At 33.6% G+C, this 12500-nt stretch overlaps 1 protein-coding gene across 1 annotated transcript in view; it reads right to left on the bottom strand.

Moving 5' to 3' along the window:
• LOC106868155 (glutamate receptor ionotropic, kainate 2) overlaps positions 1-12500 on the bottom strand; it is a 242530-nt gene that overhangs the window by 30409 nt on the left and 199621 nt on the right. The window contains exons 6-9 of the mRNA XM_014913291.3: positions 7530-7766; positions 6011-6115; positions 4999-5118; positions 3385-3588 (exon numbers count right to left, since the gene is read on the bottom strand). Of these exons, the coding sequence (XP_014768777.1) occupies positions 3385-3588; positions 4999-5118; positions 6011-6115; positions 7530-7766 (666 nt within the window). The remainder of the gene's footprint in view (positions 1-3384; positions 3589-4998; positions 5119-6010; positions 6116-7529; positions 7767-12500) is intronic.

The following is a 12500-nucleotide window of genomic DNA, read 5'->3' on the forward strand; positions in this document are numbered from 1 at the left end:
CATACATACATACATACATACATACATGCATACATACATACATACATACATACATACATGCATACATACATGCATCGTGTGTCCACATTAATATTTAATCATTAAATCCATGCTCGTTGGTTGACTTCAAAGACACCTTTGATTGGCTTGTTATACCAAAACTATCGTTGGTATAGTGTCAAAAATGTTTTCTTGAAAAACGAATATTCTTTTCGGTACCTCTGATAGAATAGAATTTACAATACAAAATGTGCAAGAATACTGCATAGAGTACATAATCTATACAATTAAACGATTTAAATGAACGATTGATGTACTTAATTTTACTCTCTATTTTAAAGTCTTTCTGTGTTTGAATCAACGTATATCCTGTATTGAACTGACCCATCTCCAGACAATAAATCTATAGCAAATGTGGTCTCTAGCCTCAAGCATTTACGATGGAGTGGTATTTGATATTGAGTGGTATTGGATTGGAAATAGGCCCGTGTCGTCAGCACTTTTCTAAAGGATCACAACCACGAGAGGACCAGTAACGAGTCAACGAGGGAATTTCTACGGAATCCATCGCCATGCTAGAAATAATAGCAGTTAAATATTCCTCAACTTCCTCCATTGCGTCTTATATGACAAGACATTTAAAAAATATAGTGATTATACTTAAAAGACTGGATGGTCATTATCTGAATTCTATTCATCACAAGTCTCCCCAACTAGGGTTGACTTCTAGCTAAACAATAATACAGACTAACGGGATACTCATCAAATATTCAAAGTTGTTTCTGCTAATGATAATTATAACGGTTAATCATTTGGCCCTTTAGCTCCTACTTACAAATAGGTGGATTGAACTATTGAGAATAAGTGTAATGCCAGTATCAATATACAAACCGCTATCCTCTTGCTTGGTTGCACAGTATCCTATTCATTCGATTTATGAAACTCTCACTAAATCGATAGGATTGTCTATTTCACTTTATCGTATTCAGATATTTCTTCTCAAAGCACATCAGTATACATCACACTTCGACTTTCATCAGTAATCTGTCTACTTAACAGTTTACAGATAAAAAATTATCTATTTGACAGTTTGCTAAGACAGCCTTTTAATCAAAATTATTTAACAATCAATGTTCAGTCAGTAAATTATGTCCTAGCTTCCTCTCTAGCTAGGCTTCTGCACCTATAAACGAGCCAGATATTTCAAACTAACTCGATGCACCATCATTATTTCTGTCAATTACTCTGATATGTCGCACTCTGGGCTCTGTTTTAAATACTTTATCTTGTCTTACTTTCTCTGAATTACAACCCATTGAAAACCTGGAAACGTTCAAGAAGATATACTAATCTTATATTCTAGCATTAAAACTTTTTTCTAATAACAAATAAGATGTAAATCCAGTCTATAAATAGATTAGTCAATTAAACTATAATCATATAACTAGGGAATTCCACGGTTATCTTGAAAGTTATAAAATTAGCAGAAGTTTATGCAGAACTATCATAATTTCTCATGAAAGTTATCAATTGTTGAAGCAATTGATGCTTTAGATAATGTAAATAACATGTAGACTGTATTGAAAGGTCAGTCTTTACACTTGTCGCTTCTTCCAACTCGTGAAGTGAACGTGCTCGAGGAAATGTTACGCACGATTTTCTTGAGAAACACCTGATCCACTCTTGTTTCTTTTTTATTAAGATTTTGTTATGAAAATTATTAAAAATGTTTTCTAAGAATAATGTATATAAGGAAAAGTTTAAGTAATCTTAACTCTAAAAGGAAATTGAAGACATGATCTATTTATATCATTATTCTATTAGACTACACAAAAAACGCTTTAACAAATCATAACACGATAAACTACGATACATGGGGAAAGTGGAGCTGGCTGAACTTAAACCTACACTAGTAATGAATGAAGTATAATAGTTTGCTCTCCGTGTTATGATTCCCATCAAAATATATCAGTTACATATATTAAATTTAATTTTAAATATTGATTTTCCAGTCAATAAATCTATAAGTCACTTCTTTGATTCCATTTCATTGTTTAACAGCCAATTGTTTACAGAGACAATAAATGTTGTGTGTGTAACTGTTTAAGCATTCCATTTCATCCCACGGTTAAAGCATTACATACGTAGACAGTAACAGAATAGTGTAATACATTTCATATGAAAGCAGTATTTTATCTGCACTAGAAGGTGGGAATTGTTATGATAAGCTCCTCAATCGCATTGCGTCATGTGATAGAATAAATTAAGGTCGCACGTGAAAGTGTTCACTCGGAACAAAGCTACATGGAATAGGAAGAAATATTGTTTATCATTAGATAAACAATATATCATAGATACTTGTGGTCGTAAAACAGACTTTATCTTTTGACTTCCATGATATCATCAGTATTTTGACACATATGTGAAAGAGATATGTTTTACTTGATAAAATGTTTATCATAGAGGTGAGCACAATGCAAGCGACATCCGCAAGTTTCAATATCTGATAACCGTTTTACGTCTCTCATGTGCTGTTTACCTAAGCATAGCTATCATGGGTTTTCTTTGTTGCTATCGTCAGGAGATAAAACTTACATACTTTATCAGAAATAGGAAACGATACGATTTCTTTTGTTGACAAGCGCAGAAGATTCCGACGATCCAGGTTCACCTCTCTGACGAATCTGTTTATTTCATTTATGTCACTAATGCCTTTCTACAAAAGTCCCTCTCAATCGAATATGAACACCGCAGTAAAGGAACTGTTTGTTAAAATTTTCAAGATCACCACAACAAGGTAAATAACTCTAAGCACTCTTTCTACTATAAGCACAACGCCTGAAAATTTTTTGAGAAAGGACCTAGTCTATTACATCCACCCAAGGATGAAAGTCAACGTCGATCTCAGCGGAGATTGATTTCAGAACTAAACATTTCGTCCGATCCGCTAACTATTCTGCCAGCTTGCTGCATTAACAATAATTATAATAGCAAAATATTCTGTTCTACTCTAGGCACAAGGCCCGAAATTTTGGGGGGAGGGGGCTTGTCGATTAGATCGACCCTAGTACGCAACTGGTACTTAATTTATCGACCCCGATGGATGAAATGTAAAGTCGACCTCGTCGGAATTTGAACTCAGAACATAAAGACAGACGAAATACCGCTAACGTTCCTGTCAGCTCGCCGCCTTATATCACAATAGTAATAATAATAATAATAATAATAATAATAATAATAATAATAATAATTTAATTATTTATGTCTTACTTTAGCAACAAGAACATTAACAGTAACAAATACAAAGATATTCATAAAGGAAATAAAAATGCCGCAAAAATAAATGAAGCCAATATATAAAAAGCAAGATTATATCATAATTACCCCAGCAAGGACTTCGCCAATCATTCCATTCCAGTCTCCGTTGTCCATTTTAGCGCCAAAGTTTCCGTCGCCAACGAGATACAAATCATATTCAAAACCCAAGCGTTTCGATACGACATCCATTAAATCAACCGCGAAACCTCTAAACCGGTCGTTTCCGTATCGTTTTTCGTAATCGTCTTTATACATAGTGAATGGCTTTTCCTGGAAAAAAATTTCAAGCTTGACTGTGTGTAAGTACGCACGCATATGGACATGTACAACCATAGATATTTACAATTGGTGTTAGGAAAAGCGGAATAATTTGAACAAATTAAAGTATACCCAATATCTGAAACAGAAAGAATATCTAACATAGTATAAACTTGATTGCTTCTCATTAATTCAAGTCACTTCACTTTAGTCAGCACCACATCACCGAAGCCCACAAGAAACTCGGAGTAACAGTAAGATAGTATACTTTAATATATACATTATTTCTGCTCTGTCATAGCGAGATAAATAACCGTACGTTAGAACTCAATATTCTTATAATCATCGTCCTCTGCGAGCACCGACACGTCAAGTAACAGTAATACCTTCACTCGGACCAGAAGACAGCAACAGAAGTGCAGAATAAAGTGCTAATTATAAATGTCAAAAGAATACGAACTAATATCTAAATCCATTGGCTTACATGTGTACGAAATTAAAACCATGCATAGTAATGAATATTGTCTCATTCAAATTCAATTCCCTTAGTCAGAGCCTCGATGAATATGATTATTTGACAAAAAACAAAAAAAAAAAAATTAAAAAACTGAGAGTAAACAAGTAAGATTTTAAACTCTAATAACATTTTTGCATTTACCACAAGGAAGGAGAGTGAAAAATCATTAAAATAACAACTTACAAAACCTGTATATTTTCATGCAAAATATATTACAAAAATCACTTATGAAACTGTTTACAAGAGGTCTTGCTTCAAATTTTGTACAATGCCAACAACTTGGCGGAGGAGTTACATCGATTACATCGATCCCAATTCTCAACTGGTACTAACTTTATCGACCCTAAAAGATGAAAGCAAAATCGATCTCGGCGGAATTTGAACTCAGAAGGTAAAGTCGAAGGAAATGCCGCAATACATTTCGTCCGGCCTGCTAATGCTTCTACCAGCTTACCGCCTTCTAGTTATTGTAGTAACATTAATATCAATGTTTTCTTCAGTCTTTGTCAAAACTTCTTACATTTTCACGAGGGGCTATGGTCGGCTACATTTTCCTGGTAATTATGTTGAGAAAAAAAAAAAAAGATTTGTACTCTGTAAGTAACATGACGCAACTAAATACTGAAAGCCCGACATTGTATCATTACTGTAAATATACGGAATGGAATAAAATCACAGTAATGATTAATTCATTACATTACTCAAAGCAGACATAAATGTATTGTATAGACTCATAAAGATTATGAGAAAACCTCGAGCGTAAAAGGAGGCAAAAACTAAATATACTTATATATATTTCCAGGTTCGAACTTCCTAACTTTCTATTTAAAGAAATATTCTGGAGGAAATGACATAGTCGATATGATGCACCAGAGTACTTCCCTGGAATTATAAAAATAACTTACCAAGATAGAGACCACTTTCACTCTGCGTCCCTTTAAAGGAAACATATATGTGATATTCGGATGGATTTTACGTTGATACACATGAAACTGTTTGGAAGTAGTAGAATTCCAGATTGCAATCTGAAAATATATGTAACAAATAAATATTAAGAGAAAAAAATTTGAGGGAAATAACCATAGAAATATTAAATCAGGTAACTAATTAGTCTTGTATTGAAAAAGTAAAAATATCTCATTCATCAATGAATAATTAGATTTTCAAATTATACATGTTACTTGAATTATTACATACATGTAACCTAAGTTATATACATACTATTGAATACTTTTCTGCTTAAGTTATCATATATTTGGCTCCAGCTGCTACATATATCCTTTCTACTAAAGACACAAGGCCTGAAATTTCACGAGAGGGGCTAGTCGATTACACCGACCCCAGTGAAACACAGGTACTTAATTTATCGACGCCGAAAGATTGAAAAGCAAAGTCGACCTCGGCAGAATTTGAACTCAGAACGTAAAGAGGGATAAATACCGTTATGCATTTTCCCGGTATGCTAACAATTTTGCCAGTGCGCCACCTTACAGCTACCACGTATATGTCACTTCTACTACCATGCACATTGCTTCAATTCGCAAAAACATACAACTTCAGTTGTTATATACATATTGACCCCTACATATAATTTGTCACATTAGGGGAAATTACATGCAGGCATATACTCCTTAAGAAGAAACTCAGTCTCAAAGTTAGTAAAGATCAAAAATGTTCACACACGAGTAGAATGTTTAAAATATGAATTGAGTGATTACATGTTGTAGAATCGCATTACTGAAGGAGATACACATTTTATAAGAAAGTTTAAAATACCGCTCAAGGCGTCTGCTATGTATTAAGGTGATGGCTTTTGCTCCAAGGTATTGTATATACTATAGTACGCTAGGCGTTCTGAAAAGAAATTGGCTTTTATATATCCTCGAGAAAACATATTAAAGAGAATGAAATACTTACTTTTTGTGTCATTTCCCCAAAAACTGCTGTAAAGTATAGATTAATACCTTTTCTTTTCCCTCTTTTGCTTAAGTGCATACATCCAGTTTCCAAATGTTTCTTAAACTGAAAGCAAAGCAAAAGCAAGTTGTTTTGAAAATACTGAGAAAAACTACAGAAGAAAGGACAGATCGGAAACAAATTTGTTTGCAGAGAACTCGTGTGCACTCATTTCAAATATATACCAAGACCACACACACACACACACACACACACACACACACACACACACACACACACACACACACAAACACGCACTATATTTGGCCTAACAGACTTTTTAGTTGAGTTCATTTATGGACTGTTGGTTGACAACTGAAGCTTCTAAACGTTGATTATAGTATATTCTTATAATTGTTGTTACCCTGGATTGTGCTAGTAAATGTTCAAACATGATTACGTTAGCAAATGTTTGAACAGAAACTTTGAGATAATGCGATTTTCGAGTATGGAAAACAAAGTGTGGGAATTCAGTCTGTAAGCAGGAGAGTAAATATATACAGAAGTTTTAAATGTTCGCTCTATGACTCTGCATACTTTTAATGTGAGTTTTAAAGAAGCTTTGTTTTTTACAAATAGGATATTTCTCTAGGGCTGACACACTCACGTACGTGCGTACATACTCGTATTTTGATACGAATACATTGATGTTGCAAAATAATTGAAGTCATAATGATACATAAAATGACGTGAATGATTGACCACTTTTTACGTTTTTTCTCAATCTCAGTCCTTCAAATGATTTTCTTTGATCGACTGAGCACAAAATCCCTTTATTATTAACGCTGAACTGTATCCTGTGACATTGTAACATTTATATATGTCCTAAAGTAATTAACATCATGAACGATTACTTGCAAGAGATGAAAATTAAAAGTTGATTGCTGTTTCAATTCGCCGCGAGCTTACATGATCCTCGATGGTGTACACCAATCATGCATACATATTTTAATCGATAAAATCCTCATTAAAGAAACAAGAATGACATCATAGGCTTTAGTTCGTCAGATGGATATTCTGTCAAATTCAATCAGGAGTATTATAATTGTTCAATCAGCGGAACTACTTTCTGAGTTTTACGCAAACACATTAAATAGTTTAAGTTGATTCAGCTTGTCATTATGTGCGACCCCCCCCCCCAAAAAAAAAACACTATACATTCGCATTGGAGGGATGCTAAATTGGACGGGCTTCAATTTAGTTTCCGTTGAAGCACTTCTACTACAGTCTTTGAAACTAAGTTATTGTAGCGAAGTCTTGCCTACAGCTTTCCACTATGGAGTCGAATGTGAAATCTCTGGTTACAAACAAAATTACTGAAATATTTAATCATCTCTGAGCCCAAATTTTTACAGAGTTGTGTACATGCATAATCACAAATAGTGACATAGAAAATTACAGAAGCTGACACGTTCACCCCTACACAGACACAGTTACACTCATATATAATCAATTACAGCATTATCATTTTTAACGTTACCTTCTGTAGTTTCCGTTTAGTTTTCTCCCTCATTTCCTCGATGTTAGGATATCGTTTCAATGATATAGATGCGTTCTTCAGCATTTCAACTATATCTGAAACCACTGCCCGTGGATAACTTTTAGTGTTACTCAAGGTATCATCACTATGACCCTCTCTTAACGGTAAATAACTGAGAACAGTGAAATTGGTGTTCATGGCCACAAAGGAACGTAGGGTTGAGCTTATATAACCATCCTGATAAGGAAAAGAATAACATCATATTATAACAGAAACATATATAGACATATAGACACACATAAACAGATATATACATATATAACTTCCACATACATAAAAAATACATGATATTATTATATTTATGATATTGTTGAAACTCACAAATTTCACAAATCGTTTCTATGAGCCGTACGTAATCGAACTTAGGATGAAAGTAAAACAATTGCAACAACAAAAATGTATTTAAAGACTGCAAAGTGCATTTTGATGGAGAAAAATGGTAAATGTCTTTGGCTTAGTGACTAGAGCATACTTTTAGAATATAAGGAGGACGTTGGATTGATCGTATGAACGGTAGCGAAAATGAAATAGTCATTTCCAAAGAAAATTTTAATAATATTAAATAAAAATATTAAAAAAAAAAAATCGATGCATTACGAAATAATTATTAATGCATTGCTAGTTTTGGCAGATGTGAACTGCAATAAAAATAGCAACATATAATCAACTTGGAAAAACAAATTAAAATTAATATACGTGTGCTGAAGCTTGAATTTTAAAGCATAAGCGTGAGAGAAGAATGGGAGAAAGAAGAGAGAGAGAGAGAGAGAGAGAGAGAGAGAGAGAGAGAGAGAGATAGAGAGAGGGAGAAAGAGAGAGGAAGAGAGAGAGAGAGAGACACACACATTGCGTGGAGATTAGACATATGTTGAGCGCTGACATCATTTCTCGCTTAATTTTAACAAAATGAATACATTCGAAACTTACATGCATGTGTTTATGTGTAAAAGAAAAACATGGAAATGATCAAGCACACCAAAACATGTATGACAAAGAAGACCTGCATCATGGAAACGTTTAACATCAATTGACAGAAATTTTAAAAACAATTAAAAGTTATAACAAAATAAATTATAATAAAAATATGTTAGTTAAATATAACAGATGATAAACAGTATTAATTTATGGAACGATAATTGACAGTCAAAAAGTTCAAATTCGTACGCTTTATCATATTCGCCTCATATGGTAGATAAACAAGGAACCTATTCCAAACGTCTGGTAACATGCATTTATCTAGGAGTGCCTATAAAAGACGGAAGATGGCAGAATCGTTAGAGCGTCGGGAAAAATGCTTTACGTTGTTTCTTCTGACACTATACATTCTGAGTTCAAATTCCTCCGCGGCCAACTTTGCCTCTCATCACCCCGTGGTTGATAAAATAAAGAATAGTCAAATACAACGGACGAGTGAGAGAACTACAGTAAGAGCCGTACATGTAAGAGTTTGATTTTCCCAAAATCTAAGCCGGGTTTTTACATGTTCTAAATGTATTTAGAAATATTTGTTAAAAACCTATTTTCCGGAGTTGCTGAACGAATTCTCTTGCATGTAGAGTTTGTTTTCAAATGTTTTGTTAATTTGGTATATGTATCATATAGATCCTATTTTGTTATTAGTTTGCACTTTTTCCCTGCTCAAACGCTTGTCATTAAGGTGTAATATGTTGAGATCTGTACAAATACAAGTTGGAATTTTTCATTTTCCTTCATTTCGGAATGTCTTTTTACATTCAATTACCTTCAACGTAATCAGTTTAACTTTTTCACCAAAGTTGAATGTTGGGTTAACCAACTAAAATTCCCCGGCTCTACAGTTCTATATTTAAGAGATAAGGAATTATGTACATTATTTACATTTAACGAATATTTGTCCTCATCTTGTTTGTTGTTAACACAATGTTTCAGCTGACATACCCTCTAGACTTCATCAGGTGTCTTGGGGAAATTTCGAACCTGGGTTCTTATTCCTAAGGTATTTTTCGATGTTATTATTATTATTATTCAGGTCACTGCTTGGAGTTGAACTCAAAGTCTTGGGGTTAATAGCCCACGCTCTCAACCACAACGCCATATGCCCGTAGGCAATTTTAGAGTGAATTTTGGGACTTATAAATCTAATATTTTCCTATGCTTCCTTAACACCGGTTCCCATGTGCTACTCATATCTACACTCAGTCTGTTTAGGAGGTCGTTGTGTCCTAGCATATATGCTACTTCTTTTAGTTTTCGTATTTTCCAGTGGTGTTCTCTGCCTATTATTTTAACTTCATTCTAGAGGGAGAGGTGGTCTCCATTTTTCTATACATGATCAGCTATACCCGATTTATCAGTGTCTTCTCGTGTCACAGCTTTGCGATGTTTGTCTACTCTTATTCTGAGGGGGCGACATGTTTCGCCTTTGCATAACCTAACACAGCTGCATGGGATGGAGTACACATAGTCTTTGGTCATATTCTCTTCTATTGGTGGTTTTAATAGGAGGGGATATTTGCGAAGTGTTGTATTACTTTTGAAAACTATGCTGATGTCACATGGCCCGCATATCTCTTGTATATTTTCGGAGAAGCTTTTCACACATGTGAAAGCCCTGTCCGAAAAGATACATATGGCGCAGTGGATAAGAGCGCGGGCTACTAGACCCAAGATTCCGAGTTCGATTCCAGGCAGTGAATTGGATAACAACAACAACAACAATAACAATAATAATAATAATAATAACATCGAAAAATAACTTAGGAATGAGAACCCAGGTTCGAAATTTCCCCAAGACATCGGATGAAGGCTGGAGGGTATATCAGCCGAAACGTTTTGTTAACAACAAAGATGAGAACAAATATCCGTCAAAAGTAAATAATGTCCCTGGTTCTAATTTTAAATAAGTTTCTAGGTCTCATAGTGCATCTATGCAATTGTTCTGCTCCGAGTCTTTATAACTGGGTGCGACTGTTTGGAAGGTAGCTTCATCCACAGCTACATAATACATACATACATACATACATATGTATAAATATTTTATAATTATAAACATAATTATAATTAGGGGTCAGCTAATTACTTCACCACGCACCGAATTTAGAAATAGGAGTTAAAATTCCTTTTCTGCTACCATAAAGATCTCCCAGATAGTTATACACTTTTTTACGTAGGCAAAAAGAAAAAAAATAACGAATCCACACAACTCAGATTAGCTACATACGCGTTTCGTGATTAAAGTAAAGTTATATTTACTCACTTAATTCGCCTCATCAGTGCAGCAGTTCAAATATAAATTTGAGAGTGCTAGGATTAAATATGTACACAATCGAGCGTCATCGCATAACTGATATCCGACCAACACTTCCAGAAATATACAGCCGAGTGTGAACACATATTTATCCTTAATACCCACGTTTATGTTACGAGCAATCCCGCATATATATGTGTGTGTGTGTGTTTCAGGAATTCATCTGCGTGTTTGTCTATCTGTCAGTCTGATTAACAATCAGTCTGTCATTCTGAATATAACTAGTATGTTAAACATCACACGAGAAAAAATGTTTCAGTTATTCCAATGATATATCCTTGCGGGAAGTAAACAAATGCCTCATGTTAATTTGCCATTGAACTCAAATCAGAAATTAAGACAATGGCAAAAACAAAGATTCTCTTGAATTGGCATGCCACTGAAATAACCCTCCCCCCCCATCTCTGAATGTTGAGAGGTAAAGGTGTAACTGCAAAAATATTATTTCTCCCACCATAAACATCATTATCAGAACAGTTTTCCAACCTTCAGGAGAGTGGCGTAGCTGTGTACAAAAAGAGGAAATAATATTCATGGCCTACTTTCATTCGCATAATTTATACAAAATCGAGCTGAGGGAAATAACGGAGTGGTATGAAGACGGACAACAAATACGAATTAAATATATTTAATTAAAAACCATATAAGACAAATATTTGATTTATTACTTTATTGAAATTATCTTCCATCAACAGAAAATTAAACAAATGCCTAGTTATAAATAAATAAGTATATGTATATATGTGTGTATGTGTACCATGTTGTTATAGCTGCCATTTTCTCATTTGTATTTCTATATGTAAGTATGTCAGTGTTGTGCGCATACACACACACACACACACACACACACGTATATATGATTATAAGCACACTTATGTGTTTTTATGTAGAAGAAAATTGCAATTGAAACAAAATTTCATTTTATGTATATTTTTAATAGACACAGATATACACACACATGCATACATATTCATATATCTATTCATATACATATGTAGCTGACTATGCGTATATTTATTTACATATATGTATACACAAATGTAAATATATATGAATAATATATATACAGCCATGCTAATATACATACATATATATATATATATATATATATATATATATATATATATATATATATATATATATATATATATATATATATATATATATATATATATATATATATGTATATGTATTTATAGAAACACGTACATACACATATATGTACACATACAAATTCACATTACACAAATAGCTATATGTATATATATGAGCATATATTTAGAAAATTGCAATTCAAATGAAATATGTCATTTGATTATATATTTGTTTTTAACGTAGAAAAAAAAATCATTATTAATCGAACTCTATCTAACGTAAGAAATCATTAATTACATAATTTGATTTTTAGACACATTCGCACCCGCACATACATCACCCTACTCCCCACACATGCAAGCACACATTTGCAGTCTCGAAAATCCGCCTTCCAGTGTCTTCAATAGAATGTACTTCCTTTCTGTTTTCTATCATATTTTCAAGTTTCTTCCCATTCCCAATTTCGTTAACAATCACGTTTCCTCCAGCATAATGCAATGTTTATTCTGCCTTAAATGTCGATATTTTCA

Source organism: Octopus bimaculoides, chromosome 13 (assembly GCF_046866305.1).
Source record: "Octopus bimaculoides isolate indiv1 chromosome 13, ASM4686630v1, whole genome shotgun sequence".
Classification (NCBI taxonomy): Eukaryota; Metazoa; Mollusca; class Cephalopoda; order Octopoda; family Octopodidae; genus Octopus; species Octopus bimaculoides.